General features: G+C 37.3%; 1 protein-coding gene across 1 annotated transcript in view; it reads left to right on the top strand.

Moving 5' to 3' along the window:
* Window positions 1-16,497, top strand: part of LOC116648446 (zinc finger protein 33B-like) — a 29,507-nt gene extending 13,010 nt beyond the window's left edge. Inside the window, exon 5 of the mRNA XM_032430434.1 lies at window positions 10,730-16,497. Within this exon, the coding sequence (XP_032286325.1) occupies window positions 10,730-12,981 (2,252 nt within the window). The 3' untranslated portion in view covers window positions 12,982-16,497. The remainder of the gene's footprint in view (window positions 1-10,729) is intronic.
* The last annotated feature ends 3,644 nt before the right edge of the window (window positions 16,498-20,141 follow it).

The raw sequence follows: 20,141 nt of genomic DNA, 5'->3' as shown, positions 1-20,141 counted from the left end.
AAGGAACTTCAGGAAGGCATTTTGATGATATCAACTTGAATGAAATGAGGGTGAACATCATGGGCAGTCTTGATGGCAGAGGTGACACTAAATGTCAGTCCACCAAGGCAGGAATGTACTTTGTGTTTTTGAGGACACACAAGTATCAGTGTGGATTGGGGGAGAGGAGTGAGCAGAGCATGGTAAGAGTTGGCATTGTAGAGGTAATGGAGCTCAGATTATGTAGGGCCATTTGGGGTGTGATAAAGACTTTGATTTTACTCTGAGTGAAGTGAGAAGCCATTTGTATGATTTTACCTAATATAAGTGACATATGCTTATTTATCTTTTAAATTTTCTCTCTGGCTGCTGGGCAAAGAAAATACTATTGGGGCAGAGGAATGAAAGTGAGACCATCAGGACGGTATTTCAGTCTATGAAAAGGTGATGATTGCTTACCCTTGGTTGGAAGTGGTGAAGAAGATTAAAAGTGATTGGCTTCTGTATCTGTTTTGAAGATGGGACCTCTAAGATCTGCTGTGAGTTGGTTAAGGAATGTGAGAGAAAGAAAGCAGTCAAGAACACTCCAGGGATTTCATCCAGAGCAGTCAGATGAATGGGTACCAGTTCCTGAGATGTGGGATACTGGAAAGAAACAGTTTTAGAGGGGTCATTAGGAGTTTAGATTGCACATACCAAATTTCAGGTGATTATAAAATACACAGGTTTACATGGGAATAAGTATTTGGCTGTATGAGCAGAGGTAATTTAGGGAAGACCCCAGGTTGGAGATATTTATTTGGAAATTATCAACTTATGGTAGTATTTAACGTTTTTAAATTTAGTATTTGAAGCTAAGGGATCAGGTAACCACCTCTCCTTAAAGTTAAGAGTGAACAGATTTGAGAGGTCTGAAGGCTATCCCCTGGGATACTAATGTTCAGAAGTCATGAAAATGAAAAGACTCAGCAAAGAGAGAAGAAGCAGTTTGGGGATAAGGTGGAAACAGAGAATGTGGTGTCCTGTAGCCAAGTTAAGACAGTTTGCAAAGACAAAATGAACTTCTTGAAGAATATATAAAGTCAGCATTTTCTTTCTCTGCCCACAAATCATCCAGAAGCATTAAGGAAAGTGAGCAAGACAAGCTTCATTATATGACACTAGTGGATATCTGAAATCCCAAATCAATACAAATGTAAACGCAGCAAAGTGGATGAAAGGATCAAGGAGTGTATATATCAGCAGGTGGGTAGAAAACAAAAGCATTTCTGATGCTCACAGGGACCGGCAGTGCACTTTTCATGAGCAGAGTACATCCTCTGAGGCGTGAAACCTAAAACTTTGATGAACAACAGTGCCGTGAACTAGATGGCTGAGTTCCCTTCGTGACAGTTTCGTTCTGCAAAGCAGACGTAGTAAAGCGTAGAAGCACAAACCGTATTTTTCAGTTTCTGAACTATTTTCTCTATTTCTGTGACGGTGCAAGAGAGACTGAACATGAGGGAAAACCACTTAACAGACCCCTAAATGTGCAGAAATAATCTTATATGCTATCTTAGTGGGTACTCCTAGGACAGAGAATTTGAAGCAAAAACGTATTTGATAACAATTGGTCAGGATGTGCAGACCTTCTACAAAAATGAGGGAAGCGGGGGTGGGGAGTTAAGGCTGATTAGAAGGAGGGGATGGCTCCAGGGGGTGATTACCTCGTTAACTATAGCTCTGTCATTAGCACATCTGATTGCTCAGAGTAGCAGGATCTTTTCTGAGTCTTAATGTGAACCACTGTGTGCCAGAGCAGCATGTCAGAAAGGTGGAAGGGAAAGGATAGTATCTTTTGTCTTATTCCTCTCTCTCATGAGATGAAACTGTTCTGTAGAGTTTTAACTACCTTTCTTTCCTGGATTGCATCAGTTTGTCTAGGCAGATGCTGGGGAAGTCGGGGCCTCCATGGGCCCAGTTCAGCCTCTTGAGCTTGTAGTTTCTGTGAAGTCAGCTCAACACTCGGTTTTCCTCAATTTGGAGCTGCAGCAACACCAGCACCAGTGACCTGACTCAGTCATTACCAAGAGAGCAAGCCATTGTCGAGGCTACTCTGGCGAGGAAGGAAGGCACATCCTGGTTGATCTATAAACTGAGACCAGTAAATGTGCAAAACACTTGTTCATAATGAATTATCTCACTAGCCTAAGACATGACTCTATTCCCTCTCCCAAGTAAACCTTTTGCAGTGTGCTGTTCCTTAAAAAGCTCACATCCTTTGAGCCCGAGTAATGGAAAAGGAACCAGCACAAAATGCATATAAAACTATTGAAAGAAAAAGGGGTAGAAAAGATCGGGAAGAAAGCTAGTTGGTGATAGAATTGTTATCTGATCAAAGTAGTCATAAAGTAGATAAATTATGTGACCAAATATTAAATCATGAATTTCCAAAGGGTGAACTAATTGAATTAATTATCTCTGTGATACAAGAATTTAAGAAAGATATTAATAAGGGAATAGTAGCAAACACATGGTGGGTGTCAAATTCAGAAAAGAGAACAGAAAATATAATCACAGTAAAGAAAGCAAATTGGGGAAATCCCAAGGAAGAATAGGTACTGTCAAATTTCTGTTCAGAAAGGTAAGAAGAAAATGAAATAAATTTTGAAGATTACATTAAAAAGAGAGTTCACAAACATACCATACAGAGAATTCATTCCCCAAAATAGAAAGGAAAAGAAATAGGATATTTAAAATATTTCAAGAACACTTTTTGTGAGGGAAGAGATATATGATTGAATCTATATAAAAGAGCCAGTCCTTGTCAACATTAGGATATATTCTTTTTTTTTTTTTTAATTTTTTTTTTTAAGATTTTATTATTTATTTGAGAGAGAGAGGGGGATAGAGCACAAGCAGGGGGAGCAGCAGAGAGAGAGGGAGAAGCAGGCTCCCCGCCGAGCAGGGAGCCTGATGCGGGGCTTGATCCCAGGACCCTGGGATCATGACCTGAGCCGAAGGCAGACGCTTAACCGACTGAGCCACCCAGGCGCCCCAACATTAGGATATATTCTAATAAAGGCACTAGATTTCAAAAAACAGTCATTTTGACAACCGGCCAATAAAAGAGAAAGTCCAAATAGCCTCAGACTTCTCCATAAGTAAAATCTGTAGCTAAGAGTCAGAAGAGCAGTTTCTACAAAATCCTCAAGGTGTCACATTGAGAATATTATGCCCAGTTAAGAAGATATTCTTTAACAAAGATAGCAGATCTTTTCTGAATAGACAAGAACTCTAGGATCTTTGTTCCTAGAAGCCTCTAGAGAATGAATATCAGGTAACCAAGGAATGACATAAAAAAGGATGGTAAAAAGGCTGGTAGTGGGCTCTGAATTTAACTGAAGAACTAATTTTGTTTTTTAATTTTTTTTAAAGATTTATCTGAGAAAGAGAGAGTGAGCATGGTGGGGAGAGGGAGAGAGAAACAAGCAGACCCCGCACTGAGCGTGGAGCCCGACGAAGGGCTTGATCTTACAACCCTGGGATCACGACCAGAGCCGAAACCAAAAGTCAGACAGTCAACCGACTGTGCCACCCTGGCGCCCCCAAAGAACTAATTTTAAAGCAAATGTGGGAGCCACATGACAGAAGAGAGTGTACCAGTTGCAAATCTGGGCAACACAGAAAGGCTATATATCTATATAGATAAAAGGAAGCCAAAAACAAATGGAGAGGAAAGAAGGAATACAAATAGAGTGAATTCTGTTATAACATGATGTGTGTATTCCTAAAAAAGAAAAAAATCACAGCTCCATATAAAATAGTGTACTGAAAATCACAGGGCTAATGGGAAAATATCCCCAAAAGCTTTGTCAGTGAAACAATGAGAGGTAGTGTTGAAGTCTGCAGCTATAATTTTGTGGTTATTTCTCCTTTCGGTTCTATTGGTTTTTGCTTTATCAATTTAAAGAACTATTAAGTGTATAAATATTAGGATCTTTATGTTCTCTTGACGAATTGACTCCTTTATGATGATGTCTCTATTTCTAGTAGAACTTTTTTGTTCTGAAGCCTACTTTGATATTAGTACAGCTAGTCCACAAATCCTAGCTAAACCATTTATTGGCTTAGACAAGTCACTTAACCTCTATGAGCCTGTTTCTTCATTGTAAATTTGGATAATAAGACCTTTGTCACGATATTTGTGAGCATCAGATGAGGCAAGATATAAATACACAGTGCCTTGCTAAAAATAGGCATTTGGGATGTTTATACTTTTAACCAACATTTAACTGATGCCCTCCTAAAACCTTGGGATACGTCAATGAATAAGAAAGTCAAGCACTCTGCTTTTGTGGAGCTTAGATTGAGGAGGGAGATGTAGAGGTAAGGACCACAGAGGAAGAAAGGATGCAAATAAATTAATCTTATAATTTCAGGTCATGCTGAATGCTATGAAGGGTTTTAAAGACAAGAAAATGAGATGATGTGATGGGGGATAAGTGGACTGTTTCAGCCAAGTGGCCAAGGGAGCCTCTTCAAGATTATATTTGAAAAGAACCTAAATTATATGAAAAATCTTGACAGCAAAGACCTGTGAGAAGAGCATTCCTGAGAGAGGCAGGAATGCCCTGGGCAGGAACACACTAGACTCATTCAATCAATAGCAAGATGGCTAGTGTGTTTCTAGCATGGCAAGCACAGTGAGCGACGGCATGAAAGAAAGTTGGAGACATCAGCATAAGCTTGATCTTGAAGTTCTAGGCCATGCTGCAAAATTTGAATTTCGTTTAAAAAAAGTGGGGGTCCATTGCAGTTTTTAGTAGTGAGAGAGACAATAATATAGCAAAAAAAAAAAATTTTTTTTTTTTTTTTAATCTTTGCTCGTGATTCCTGGCACACAGTTCCTAAAACCCTTGGATTCTCTGGCGTGAAAAGAGTGTCTTTTGTATACTGAGGTAACTGGTGGCTGGGGCTGCTAGATCACTTAAGTCCTGGGGGTGGCCACCAGCAGTGGCCAGTGATTTAATCAATCAAGCCTAGGTAGTGAAACCTCCATAAGAGCCTCTAAACAATAGAGTGAGGGGAGCTTTGAGTGGTGTGCCCAAGAGAGGGCATGGGAGTTCCACACGCCACACACATCCCCAAACTTCACTTATATATCTCTTCTATTTGGCTGTTCCAGAGTTGAATCCTTTATAATAAACTAGTAATATATAAGTAAATTGTTTTTCTGGGTTTTCTGAGCTGTTCTAGTGAATTATCAAATCTGAGGTCGGATGGCTAGTCATGGGAACCTACAGTTTATAGTCAGAAGTCCTGGAGGCAAAAAAAGAAAAAGCATAAATAGTCCCTTCAGCTTTTTTGTAATGTCTACATGGTACATCTTTTGCCATCTTTTTATTTTTAATCTATTTATATTTAGAGTGGATTTCCTATAGATAACATATGGTTGCATCTTTTTTAACTAATGTGGAAACCTCTTATTTTTTAATGGGAATACTGTAACCACTTAAGTGGTTGCCCTATGGAATACGATATCTTCAGTTTATCAGTCTGATTTCAAACGACGTCATACTATTTTATATGAGGCTGTGCAATGTTATAACAATACACTTATGTTCCTCCCTCCCTTTCTATGTGGTATTTTACTTCAAACCCCACAAGGCAGCAGCTCTTTCTGCCTACAGGTCTTCATTTGTGCAGGATGTTTTCTCTAGTTACGGAAATCTGGATCGACGCTCTTTTCTGTCCATACTTGATTCACTTCACTGTCTTCTGGGTTACATACTTACTTCCTCCTCTGATTTTTAAATCTTTGTTCTTCTGTATTTATATTCTGTTTTCTCTTACTGCCTTCAAGATTTTCTTTTCATCTTTGGTTTTCAGCTGTTCAATTCTGATGTTTCCAGGTTTACCTTTGATTTGTTTTTGGGGGGTTTCCTGGGTATTTTTCTTGTTGTTTTCTCAGTTTCCTAAATGTGTGGTTTGATGTATTTCATCCTTTATTTTTTCTTGGGACTCCAGTTACTTATGTGTGGCTGTATTTGATACTGTTCCCTAGTTCTTGGGTCTGTCATATCAGGAGAATTTCCTCAGTGTCTGTGCTCCATTTTCAGCTTTGGGCTGCCCATCCAAGCCTGTGTCACAGAGGGTTTATCTCTTTACTCATATTTCTCTTCCAGCAGTCAACTGAGCTCATGCTGTTCAATGAGAAATAAAGCCAGCCACCAGCTAACAGTGATAGATAAAGATTTTATTCAGTAGCTGTTGGAATAGGAGGTGAGAAGTTTCGGTAAAGCTGAACTCAACTCCAAATACTGCTAAGACAGCTGGGGACTTACAGAGTCGGGGGAATCACTGGATAGAAGATTACTAAGAGAAATATCAACTGTAGGGGGATTCTTTTTTTTTTTTTTAAAGATTTTATTTATTTGAGAGAGAGAATGAGAGAGAGAGAGAAAGAGAGCATGAGAGGGGGGAGGGTCAGAGGGGAAGCAGACTCCCTGCCGAGCAGGGAGCCCGATGTGGGATTCGATCCCGGGACTCCAGGATCATGACCTGAGCCGGAGGCAGTCGCCCAACCAACTGAGCCACCCAGGCGCCCCTGTAGGGGGATTCTTGCTGAATGCAGACCAGGCACTAATACATCAGGGGCAGGGTATAAGGAACTTGATCAGATATCAAGGGTGAGGGGATTGTCACTAGACCGACTTAAAAGATTCTTGCTAAAACTGAGCTCAGCCCTGATAGACCTGGAAGACCTAGTCAAGGCCTAGTTGAGAATAGGGCTCAGAGGACACTAACCAGGGTTTTGTCAACAGGAGAGTTCGTGTCAGAGCGGATCATAAAATCTGGGTTGATAATGAAATAAATTATAGAAGCTGTACCTTTAATTATGTAATTTCATTGTAAAATTCTAATGGAAATACTACAGGAAAAGAGAAAATGAAACCCAAAAGAATGCTTGAGATTAGAGAAGGAGTGGTAAGTGGTAAGATATGACAAAACATAGAGGTAAATCTGAACAGTAGGTATATAAAGTGACATGATATTAATGTGTATAGCTAAAAAAACATGTACACAAAGCAATAACTGCATGTAAATGAGGTGAGAGGTGATCAAATTGAGTTTGATGCTTCCGTTCTTCAGGAAAAGAGGTTTAAGATACTGAATTACTCCAGATTTTAGGTTAAATATTCATGGTATGATGTGATGGATAGCCACTTAAAGCTGAGAAACAGGTGTGTATAACTTCTAAAGTTGTAAAGAAGAGAAAATGGAAAAGATACGAAATTATTTCAAAAAGAAGGAAGAAAAGTACAATAGAATCAATAGTAAAATTGTGACAAATATAAAGTACCAAGTGAAATGTGAGAGACGACTTGAATTTTTTTCAGTAATCATAAATGGACACAGACTACATTTACCTGTTAAAGTACAAATTGTCAAATTGGATCTTCAAAATATAATAATACCTTGCTATAGCTAAGATAATAGGTTTTCATTTATTCTACTAACTACATATTATATTTTTAGCATCTTTTACCCACTTGACATTCAGTGTTATATACCTGCCCATATACAGAATATACAGGATATCCTGATCCCTTCAATGTGGCAAGAAGTAATATCACAATGAGCATTCACAAATCATAAATTTTCCCTGCTTCATTTGTTACCTTCTATGAGTCTTCTCTTGTAACTTAGTATCATTTTATTTTTCTGTCTTCCTTTCTTACTAGTGTTAGGTCACTATTGTTATATTTTTGTAAACTTTAAAAAATTCTTTTTATATTCTCACTTTGCACTGATACCACCAAAGCACTTGGGCATTCTGTTTTACTCTTTGTTCTAATTCCTAAATGCAATTACACTTTGCCCCACAAAGCATCTAATTTATCATGTTAATATCTTGAGTTGTATTTTCCCCAATACGTAATATAGCAAATTTACGTTTTTCTCATTTAATGACCCTTAATATTTTTTTACCTTTTTTTAAAAGATTTATTTATTAAGAGCAAACACACATGAGTGGGGTGGTGCAGCAGAAGAGGGAGAGAGAGAATCTCAAGCAGACTCTGTGCTGAGCATGGAGCCCTAGCAGGGCTCAATCTCACAACCCTGAGATCACAACCTGAGCTGAATCCCAAGAGTTGAACACTTAACCAACTCAGCCACCCAGGTGTTCCAGTAACCCTTAAATATGACTACATCTCATCTCTGTGGCACAGAACTGGTGCTAAACTCCCATTTAATCCTTATTCCTAGGATTACCCACAGATAATGCTTTCCTGCCATATAAGTCCACATTTCATTCCTAACATACTTGGGGATTCTTGTGAATTAATACACGAAAAGTACATGGAACAGTGCTTGGCTCATGGTAATGGTTACTTTTCCTGTTAACTTTTCCTATTGTTAATAGCATTGTCATTGTTTTTAAGCACATTTTTAAATTTAAGCTCAGCTTTCCACAGCTTTTGTAAAATGTCCCTTCCTTGCTTTGATTTACATTATCTAGTATGGAATCTGATTCCTGATAGTGTATGGATGTTGAATGAAGAAGCTATTACTGGATTATAATTTCTTCAAAGAAAGCATATCTTATTTTGTCATATAACATATAATGGATATTGGATCATTACTTAATTCATTAACTGTGCCTCTTGATGAGTGCGAGAACCTTTATATTCAGAAAATACTACAAGGAATTAATTTCTAAATGCACATGTTGGGTTATAAACCTGTAGATTCTTTTTTTTTTTTTTTTTTTTAAAGATTTTATTTATTTATTTGACAGACAGCACAAGCAGGGGTAGCAGTGGGTAGAGGGACAGGGAGAAGCAGGCCCCCTGCCCAGCAGGAAGCCCAATGTGGGGCTCGATCCCAGGACCCTGGGATCATGACCTGAGCCAAAGGCAGACGCTTAACGACTCAGCCACCCAGGTGCCCCAAACCTGTAGATTCTTGTTCAAAATTACAGATTTGTAGAAAGCTTGAACTTTGTTTTGAAAAAGCACACCACTTGTTAAGGACCATTACTTTCATGTCCACTCAGATGTATTCAGAGGAAATCAGATATAAATACTTCTGACACCATAGGTTGTAGTTGGGAAAAGAAAAAAAGACTACTGAGTATTTCAAATTTCAGCAGTTAACAGGGTATGTTTATGTTTAAAGGGGGTATTATCCAACATTCTGATAGAATGAGATGTATAGAATGTGATTAATTTTAAATTTCAATGTAAGTAGGACTCGAAATGGTAGAGATGTTTGTGAAGACTTATTATGAGACAGTGTCATTTTCCTAAAGAGTGAAGTTCTGAGCAAATCCAAAATGGGAATGTAAACCAGCTGAGTGAAAAGTCTTGGTTGAACTTGAATGATTTTTGGCAAGTTAATAGTCTGGCATTCCTAGAAAGAAGACATTTATTATGAACTAGTGAAGTGATCACTTGAGTATCTAACATGTATGTGGTTGGGGACAAATTCCCCCCCGCCCCCGAAATTATAACTGCAGTGTGTTTGCTCCTGATGGTGCTTGGAGACAATGGACTTTGAATAGGTTTTTTTTTTTTTTTTTTTTTAAAGATTTTATTTACTTGACACAGAGATAGCGAGAGCAGGAACACAAGCAAGGGGAGTGGGAGAGGGAGAAGCAGGCTTCCCACCAAGCAGGGAGTCTGATGCGGGACTCGATCCCAGGACCTTGGGATTATGACCTGAGCTGAAGGCAGCCGCTTAATGACTGAGTCACCCAGGCGCCCTGAATAGGTTTTTTAATAGGGTCATCATTGTTACGTTGTATGTACTGAGCAAGAAGGTAAAGTGAAGTATAGCTGAGAATTCTTAGGGTAAATAAATATATCATTGAATGTTTTAGGTCAGGTCTTCCATGGTTATAAATCAACCCACGAAATGTAGAAATCTGGGTGTAAAAGAAAAAAATTATTATGTCAGAGCAAGTTTACAGTGGGGAAAAATTAGCATCTGGTGGTAGCATATCTGACAAAATAAGTTTGACTATACCACAACTAAAACAACTGTTGGGTTTGGTCATCTTTCAGTCTTGTTTTCATCTTTTTGATTTTACTTTTCCTGGTAGACATTTGTATTTTTTATAAGTAACATGAGTAGAGGGAAAATTAGAAACCACATTACAGGACTCTATTCACAAGCACAAAGAAATCAGTGCTTTCAGAAATTTAATTTGATATTAACAGTATACTAAATTAACATATAACAAAACAGAAGTAATTTTAAAAGGAGGAGAATGAAACTGTAAACATGTAAAGTTTAGAGAGAATTTAGCTGCACTAATGTAAGTATGAGGAAAATTATGTAAAGTCTGATCCTTCAAAATATCAAATTGTTCCTCTATTTCTTTAGGGCACTCTTATCTACTAAGTTTCATGGCCTCTCTAGTTTTCTGCATTTCCCCTTCCTAGATGAGCCATTTTTTTTCCAAGTCTGTTTTCTTCACCATGCTTTTTATTTATTTCTAATGTGTATATTAAGTCTTGAAATATGTCTTTGAAAATTGCCAAATGTAGATGTGTGTGTTCTAAGTTTCTATCCCCCTTTTCCACCCTGTCAGGTTTTATTTTTTTTTAATCCAAAAGGATGGGGCAGTATGACTATTTGGATCACTCTTATTTCACAAAACCAAGCCAGTGATGTAAAAGGGCATTTGTTTTAAGTGTAATTTCATCATAATTATGATACGATTCATGGCTTATGGTTTGTTTGTTTTTCTCATTTCTAGAAGTCTGCAAAGTTGATAACCAACTAGAAAAGAATCAAGAAACCCAGGACAGACATTTCTGCCAGCCTCCATTTATCAACAACAAAACACTGACTATGCACAGAGGTAATGTATTAGGAAGCATTTTTAATTTCAGCACAGACACAGTTCCTTCCATAAAAATACCCTGTAGGTGTGACTCGTGTGGTATGAATTTGAAATGTATTTCAGAATTAATTATTAATAAGAAAAACTATTTAAGTAAGAAGCCTATTGATCTCAATACATATGGGAAATTGCTCCTTCATATTAACCATGAACAAACTCAAATGGGAGAGAAACCTTGTGAATTCATTCAAAATGGAAAATACCTCAGTCATAATGAAGATTTCATCCCATATCAGAGAATTAAAAATATAGAGCAATCCTTTATTCAAAGCGATAAGGAATATAAGGAATGTGGGAAAGCTTTCCATGAGAAGGCAGTTGTCATCCCATATAACCAAGCTCATGTAGGACAGAGTCCTTGTGAACATAATGAATCTGATAAAACTTTCTGTAATGATTCAGCCCTCATGGTCCGTAAGATGGCACAAAGAACAGAAAATCCTTATGAGTTTCATGAATATGCTAAAACTTTTGAGAAGTCATCTCTCTTGGAACACAGAGTTCATTTAGAGGTGAAAGGTCATGAGTATATTGAAAGAGTGGATAATTTCAATGGGAGATCAGACTTTCCTGACACAGGAGAGAGAATATTTGAATATAACAACTTGGGAGAACCTTTCTGGGAGAAGTCAGTTCTTAATGTAACTCAGAGAACATACATAGGAGACAAAGTCTGTGAATGTAATAAATGTGGAAAAGCATTCTGCAAAAAGTCAAAACTCACCAAACATCAGAAAATACATACAAGAGAGAAACTCTATGAATGTAAGGAATGTGGGAAATGCTTCTCTCGGAAATCTCTCCTCACTTTACATCAGCGAATCCACACAGGAGAAAAACCATACGAATGTAAGGAGTGTGGGAAATGCTTCTCTAGAAGTTCACACCTCATAATTCATCAGAGAACTCACACGGGAGAGAAACCCTATGAATGTAAGGAATGTAGAAAAAGCTTCTACCATAAGTCCTATCTCACAGTACACCAGAGAATTCACACAGGGGAGAAGCCCTATGAATGTAGTCAGTGTGGAAAAACCTTCATAAGCAACTCAGTCCTCACAATACATCAGAAAACACACACAGGTGAGAAACCCTATGAGTGTAATCAATGTGGAAAATTCTTCTCTAGAAAGTCCTACCTTACAGTACATCTGAGAACTCACACAGGGGAGAAGCCCTATGAATGTGAGATATGCGGAAAAACCTTTTGTCACAAGTCAGATGTCACTAAACATGAGAAAACTCACATAGGGGGAAAACCCTATGGATGTAATCAGTGTGGGAAAACCTTTAGTCGCAACTCAGGTCTAAAAGTACATCAGAGAACTCACACAAAGGAGAAACCATATGAATGTAGTGAGTGTGGGAAATCCTTCTCTGAGAAATCAGTCCTCACAGTACATCAGAGGATCCACACAGGGGAAAAACCTTACAAGTGTAATGAATGTGGAAAAACCTTCTACAATAAATCAGACCTCACTAAACACCACAGAACTCACACAGGTGAGAAACCTTATGAATGTAAGGAATGTGGGAAATTCTTCTCTAGGAATTCATACCTTACAGTACACCAGCGAACTCATACAGGAGAGAAACCCTATGTGTGTAAAAAATGTGGGAAGACCTTTTGCCATAAGTCAGATTATACAATACATAAACGAACACACAGAGGGGAAAAATCATATCACTGTAATCAGTGTGGGAAAACCTTCACTTGCAGCTCAGTCCTCAGATCACATCAGAGAACTCACACAGGTGAGAAGCCCTATGAATGTAATGAGTGTGGGAAGTCATTTTCTGAGAAATCCGTTCTCACCGTACATCAGAGAATACACACAGGGGAGAAACCTTACAAGTGTAACGAATGTGGGAAGTCTTTCTATCATAAGTCAGATCTCACTAAGCATCAGAGAACACACACAGGAGAGAAACCCTATAAATGTAATCGTTGTGGGAAAACCTTCAGTTGTAACTCAGGCCTCAAAGTACATCAGAGAAGACACATAAGAGAGAAGCCCTATGAATGTATTGAGAGTGAGAAAACCTCCAAGAAAGCAGTTATCACAGTACATCCAAGGTTACACACAGGGGAAGAAAATTTGTAAATATAGCAGTGAGAGAAATCTTTCTCTTGTGATTCATACCTCAAAATACCACAGAAAATTCACAAAAGACATGACTCCTATGAATGTGAAGAATGGCAAATCTTTTACCATAAGTCATCTTCCAAAGTAAACGAGAATACTCATAGTGGAAAATACTCTGAATTTGGTGAATGTTTAAAAATCTGTTGTAAGTAAGACAACTAAAAGTGACAGTAGAAGAAACCCTATTAATGCATGTAGGAAATATGGGGAATTATTTTTATTATGAAGTAGAGCTTATTAAACAAAGAACTTACATAGGAGATAATCCTGTCAATCAAACAGATGAGTGAAAATGTTCTTCCAGAATTTGGCCATAAATAACAATCAGACCACACTTGGGAAAAAGTGTCAACATCTTGTATTTTTTTGAGACCTTCATACACAAGTTGTACTCGATATATGTCAGGGAAATAATAGGGAAGATACCCGAAGAATGCAGCAAATGTGGTTGAGCCTTTATCCAGAAATGCCATTTTGTTCAGCAAGACAATTGATATTGGAGGAAGTCATAAAGATGTTTTGAATGTGCAGACTTTAACAAAATTCAGACTTTATTATATCTGAAGATTTTATTGAAGGAAGTATGTCTTTAGGAAATAGGGACAGAAATTGTCCTTTAGATATATTATTCTTAAAGTTATGTTTTTCTCTAATCTCAAATTTTTTAATAGAAATAAAGCTGAAAATAGACATTTTTAAAAACATTAACTGGAATGCGAAGCTTTTTGAAAAGAACAAATAAACTGAATAATCTTCTCAGACTCTGATTTCACTTTGGGAGAAACACATGTCACCCCATGGCCCTCCCTAGCATGAGCCATCATGGGTTTTTGATTAGTCTGTCCCCAAACTATGCTGTTACCTCTGCAAAGAATGCTTGATGGTCTGGTTCATCCTGGGGTCTACTCGAGGGGTTCTCCCCATGGACTAGACTCATACCAGAATGTACACTTCCACCAGCCAGGGACAGTCTGGAGGACGTATCTGCTTCCTCTTCTTAGGTTCAGGAACCAGAAGAAACATTGAGTGTGTTAATGAAAGTAGAGTACTGTAGGGCATATGACCTTTGTGTCCCAACTGAAATTTCCAGGAAGCTCATCATAGCTCAACTTTCTTGAATTCAGGCCTATTGACCCAGTGATAGCCCACCTTTCCAGGGGGTGTGTCCAGTTATGAGGAATATCATAACCATTGCTGTGTCTGCTGCAGGTTGGAAGTAATGTACAAGAATAGTTGAAGTATCTGCATACCATCCTCAAATCCATTCCATATCCTATAACTTCTACCACCTTCAGCACTTTTCTAAATTTCGTTAATATTGATCTCACATCTCATTACTTTTACAGTAATATTTTACATGTATTTCTCTGTGTGTGTGTCTAACATTGTTTTGCTTGTATATCAGTGGGAACACATGTTTTGCAACTTGCTTTTGTCTTTAGGTGCATGGTTTTGATATTTATACATATTGACATATTTAGCTTTAGTTGATGCATTTTAATAAAGCATGATATATGACTATAACAATATTGTCTATTTTCCTGTTTATGATTTTCAAAAATTTAAGAGCTTTGTTATTAAAATAATAATGTTTCCAAATTTTTAAAAATCAACTCTGGGCAATAATTTAAATATGGTTAAATATACCAACTCAAGTTTTAATAAGAGTATACTCATACATATGACTCCTACAGTTTAGAGAGACAACACCCATTACCCAGAAGGGTTTCTCATTCCCCTTTCCCAGTCACTTCTGGGACTCGCCCCCCCACCATGGCCCCTGGCAACCAATGATCTGCTTTCAGTAACTAGGTTAGACTGATTTTTTAAAATATCATTTCACATAAATGGAGATATCCAAGATGTCCTCTTCCTTGTCTTTTATTCAGCATGATTTTGAGATGCATCCATGTTTTAGCATCTGTCAGTAACTCCTTTGTTTTTTATTAAGTCATATTTTATTGTATGCTTAATTACAGTGTATCCATTCTCTTTCCAGTTTTTGGTTGTTATGAACATAGCTGCAGTGAACTTCATGTGCATTTTAATGTAGGCATGTTTTTATTCTCTCGGGTAAATACTTAGGAGCAAAGTTTTTCGGTTTGTAGGATTAGTATATATAATGTCAGACTCCTCTGAAGTGGTTGTTCCATTTTACATTTCTGTCACCAGTGTGTGAGAGTTGTAGTTATTTCACATTTTTGTCAATACTTGGTATTGTTACTTTTTAATACAGCCATTTTAATGTGCATAGTGGCATTTCCCTGTGCTTTTCATTTGCATTTCCTTGATAAATAATGATGTTACGCATCTTTCACTTACTTACTGGCCATTTGTGTATCTTATTTTGTGAAGCATCTGTTTAAATCGTTTGCCCACTTCGTAGGTTGTTTGTCTTATTTTTGAGTAATAAAGATTTTTTATTGATTGGATATTTTCCCCAATCTGTACCCCCTGTTTGTGGATTTGTGGAAGTTTTTCATTTTGATAAAGTCCAGCTTACCAGTTTTAATCTTTTTTAAGAAATCTTTGCAGACCCAATAGTATCAGAGATTTTTCCTCTTGTTTTCTAAATGCTTTAGCTCTGTATTAGGTATATGATCTATTTGGAATATATTTTTGTGTATAGTGTTTTAAGGGTCAAAATTTATATTATTCCATTTGAACATTCCGTTTTTTCAGCACCATTTGTTGAAAAGACTATCTTTTCTCCGTTGAATTACCTTGGCACCTTTTAAGACATCCAATTGATTATTTGTCTTTGTGTGTGTCGGGGGGTGGTTTCTACCTATGGGTCCTTTTTCCTGTCCCATTGATCTGTTTAGGTTCTCTACATTGTCTTTATTCCCATATCTTTTTGTTAATAAGTCTTTAAATGAAATTGTATCAGTTCTCCAACTTTGTTCTCTTGTCCAGAACTGTTTTGGCCCTTGCAGGTCTTTTGCATTTCCACATACATTTTAGAATGAACTTGTCGGTTTCTAAAAAAAAAAAACAAAGGCTGCTTTCATAGTGCTTTTAGGATTTTATTGATTCTGTATGTCTGGGGAAAGTTGACATCTTAATACTGACTTTTCTGATCCATGAATGTGCTCTATCGCACCGTTTAATTAGGTCTTTAATTTCTCTCAGCAGCGTTTTGTATTGCCTGAGTACAGACATTGTTTTGTTAGATTTATCCCTAAGTCTGTCTTGATTTGGATGCCATTATAAGTAGTATTGTTTATCTGATTTCACTTTCAGTAGTTCTTTGTTAATCTGTAGCAATACAGTTGATCCTTGTGTATTGACCTTGTTTCCTGTAACCTTGATAAACATCATTTTGGTAGCTTTTTGATTCCATAAAATTTTCTAATTGTATATGATCATGTCTCCTGCACTTGGTTCTTTCTTTTCAATCTTTATGCTGTTTACGTTTTTTTTCTTTTTTTCTTTCTTTTTTTTTTTTTGCCTTTACTGCATTCTCACTACAATGCTGAAGAGAACTGGTGACAAAAGACATCCTTGCCTTACTCGCAGTCTTAGGGGACAGCATTGAGTCGTTTACCATGTTTCATGTCAGCTGTGGGTTTCTCAGGTATAGAATGTTGTTTTTTATTCAAGTTTGCTGAGAGTTTTATGAATAAATGTTGATTTTTGTCATTTGGCCTTTTAAGCACAAAATCTAATAATCCCATGATTCCTTTTTAAATTTTCCTGATACGATTAATTACATTTACATATTTTTTAAATGTTTAAACAACCTTGTATTTCTGGAATAAAATCCACTTGGTTGTGGTCCATCATTTATATTTTGCTGAGTTTGATTTGCAGATTCTGCGTTAAAGACGGTTGTGTCATTATTCATAAAGAATGATGTCTGTATGATCTGTACTGATCACCCCTCTTTTGTTTTTACATTGATAAAATTTGTTTTCTCTTCATTGGTTTGGAGGAAATTTATCAGTTTCACTGATTATGTTTTTCAAAAGAATGAGCTTTTGGTTTCATTGATTTTCTCTATTTGTCCTTTTTTTATTTCATTGACTTATGTTCACTTTGCTACTATTTTTATGTTTCCATTCACTATGGGGTTAGTTCTTTTTTTAACTTCTTAAAATGAAAGCTGGGTTTTCACTGGTTTTGATACTATTTTCATTTTAATTATAAACTTTTAAAGTTCTGAATTTCACTCCAGCATCTAGAAATTCTGGAAAGTTATGTGTTCATTTTCATTTAGTTAAAAATATTTTCTAATTTACGTTAAGGTTTCTCCACCCACCCCTGCCATGGGTTATTTAGAAAACTGTTACATGATTTCTAAATATTTGGGATTTTTTTTCAGATACTTTTCTATTCATTTCTAACTTGTTTGTGTTCAGAGAATATAATCTTTATGATTTTCCTTAAGTTTTTCTTGGTGAATGTTCCATGTGAACTTGAAAAGATTATGTATTCCGCTGTCACTGGGTGAGGTGTTGTAAAATGTCAGTTGGTTGATAATGTTTTGCAAATTATACGTATCTATGCTTAATTTCCCTTTCAGTTGTTTTATCAATTCCTGAGACAGGTATGAAGTTTCCAGGTGTAATTGTGACTTTGTGTTTTTCTATTGTCGGTTTGTCATACAACTTGAAGCTCTCTTACTTTAGGTACAGTTACATTAAGATTGTTACGTCTTCTTTTTCATTCTGTAATTTTCCTGTTCATTCCTGGCAAAATTCCTTGTCCTGAAATCCGCTTTTTTTTGATATTAATATAACCACTTCAGCTTATGATTAGTGTTTGCATGGTATATCTAATTCCATCTTTCTTTAGTCTATATTTGTCATGTAATTTAAAGTGAATTTTTTCTATAGGATAGAGTTGACTCTTGCTTTCTTATCCTGTCTGATAATCACTGCCTTCTGTCTTAATGCTTTTATTTGGAGTAAGTTCTTAGGTGAACATCTACCATCTTGCTATTTTTTTAAATTGAAATTTTTATGAGAGGAATGTAGATTCACATGCAGTTTTAAGAAACAATACATACAAGTCCAGGGAACACTTTACCCAATTTTCACTAATGGTAACATTTTGCAAAACTATTGTATAAATATCCCATCCAGGGGCGCCTGGGTGGCTCAGTCGGTTAAGCGACTGCCTTCGGCTCAGGTCATGATCCTGGAGTCCCGGGATCGAGTCCCGCATCGGGCTCCCTGCTCGGCTGGGGGTCTGCTTCTCCCTCTGATCCTCTTCCCTCTCGTGCTCTCTGTCTCTCATTCTCTCTCTCTCAAATAAATAAATAAAATCTTTTAAAAAATAAATAAATAAATAAATAAATAAATATCTCATCCAGGATATTGACGTTGATCACAGGCCTTAGGAACATTTCTCCAGTTTTTCTTCTTTTCATTTGTTTGCATGTATATATTTAGTACAGTACAACTTTGTCACTTGTGTAGCTTGTGTGTATCTGCCACTGTAGTCAAAATACTGTATAGTTCCATCATCGTAAGGACCTCTCATGTTGCCCTTTTATAACCGTACCCTCTTTACTCCTCTGTGCTCTGCCACTGTCAGTTCGGACATGTTACATGGAGATACACACATGTCACCTGTGGGGTTCGTTTCTGTCCCTACACATAACACCTTGAGTATTCATCCAAGTTACTGTATAAGTGGTTCATGCCTTTTTGTTCCTGAATATTGTTCCATGTTATTTATATATATATATATATAAACATATATATAGTTTGTTTAACCATTCATTGATAGATCTGGGGTTTTTGCAGTTTTTGGCTATTACAAATAAGCTGCTAGGAATGCACCGTTTTGTATTCCCACCAATAATGTGTAAGTCATCTAGTTTCTCTGCATCCTTACCATTGTTTGTGTTAGGACTATTTTTTGTTTTAACAGTTCTGAGAGGGGTGGCTTAGTTAAGTGTCTGCCTTTGGCTCAGGTTGTGATCCCCGGGTCCTGGGATCAAGTCTTGGCGTCCGGCTCCCTGCTCAGTGGAGAGTCTGCTTCTCCCTCTTCCTCTGCCCCCCCCACCCCCGCATTTGTGCTCCCTTTTGCTCTCTCTCTCTCTCTCTCTCTCAAATAAATAAATAAAATCTTTAAAAAATTCTGATGGGGCGCCTGGGTGGCTCAGTTGGTTAAGCATCTGCCTTCGGTTCAGGTCATGATCTCAGGGTCCTAGGATCAAGCCTCAGATCGGGCTCCCTGCTCAGCAGGGAGTCTGCTTCTCTCTCTCCCTTTGCCTCTCCACCTGCTTCTTATGTGTTTTCTCTCCCCCCCTGCCCCCGTCTCAATTAAATAAATAAAATCTTTAAAAAAAATTCTGATAGGTATGTAGTGATAGCTTGCTGTCATTTTATTTTTTTTAATTTATTTTTTTTAAGATTTTATTTATTTGTCAGAGAGAGAGCACAAGCAGGAGGAGTGGCAGGCAGAGGGAGAAGCAGGCTCCCGTTGAGCAAGGAGCCCAATGCGGGACTCAGTATCAGGACCCTGGGATCATGACCTGAGCTGAAGGCAGATGCTTAACCAACTGAGCCACCCTTGCTGTAATTTTAATTTGCATTTCCCTAATGGTGTTTAAAATGTTTTTAACTATATATTTGCTGTCTTGTTTTGCTCTTTGTTGAAGTGGTTCTTTTTGTCTTTTGCCCATTTTCTGACTGGGTTGTGGTTTTACTGATGAGTTTTGAGAGTACTTTGTATATTCTGGATTATAGTTCTTTGTCAGATACAGGCAAACCTCAGAGATATTGCAGGTTCAGTTCCAGATCATGACAATAAAGCAAATATTACAATAAAGCGAGTCAGATGAATTTTTTGGTTTCTCAGTGTTTATGAAAGTTATGTTTACACCTTACTGTAGTCTGTTACGTGTGCACTAGCACTATATCTATAGAAGAAAATAGTACGTACCTTAATTTAAAAATACTTTATTGCTAAAATATGCTAATCATTGTCTGAGCTTTCAGGGAACTTTTTGCTGGTGGAAGGTCCTGCCTCAGTGTTGGCCGTGAACTGATCAGGGTGGTGGTTGCTGAAGGTTGGGTGGCCGGGGCAATCTCTTGTGGCAACAATGCAAAGTTTGCCACATCAGTCGATGCTTCCTTTCACGAACAATTTCTCTGTAGCATTTG

Source organism: Phoca vitulina, unplaced genomic scaffold, assembly GCF_004348235.1.
Source record: "Phoca vitulina isolate PV1807 unplaced genomic scaffold, GSC_HSeal_1.0 scaffold43, whole genome shotgun sequence".
NCBI lineage: Eukaryota > Metazoa > Chordata > Mammalia > Carnivora > Phocidae > Phoca > Phoca vitulina.
This window is presented reverse-complemented; position numbering and strand designations above follow the sequence as displayed.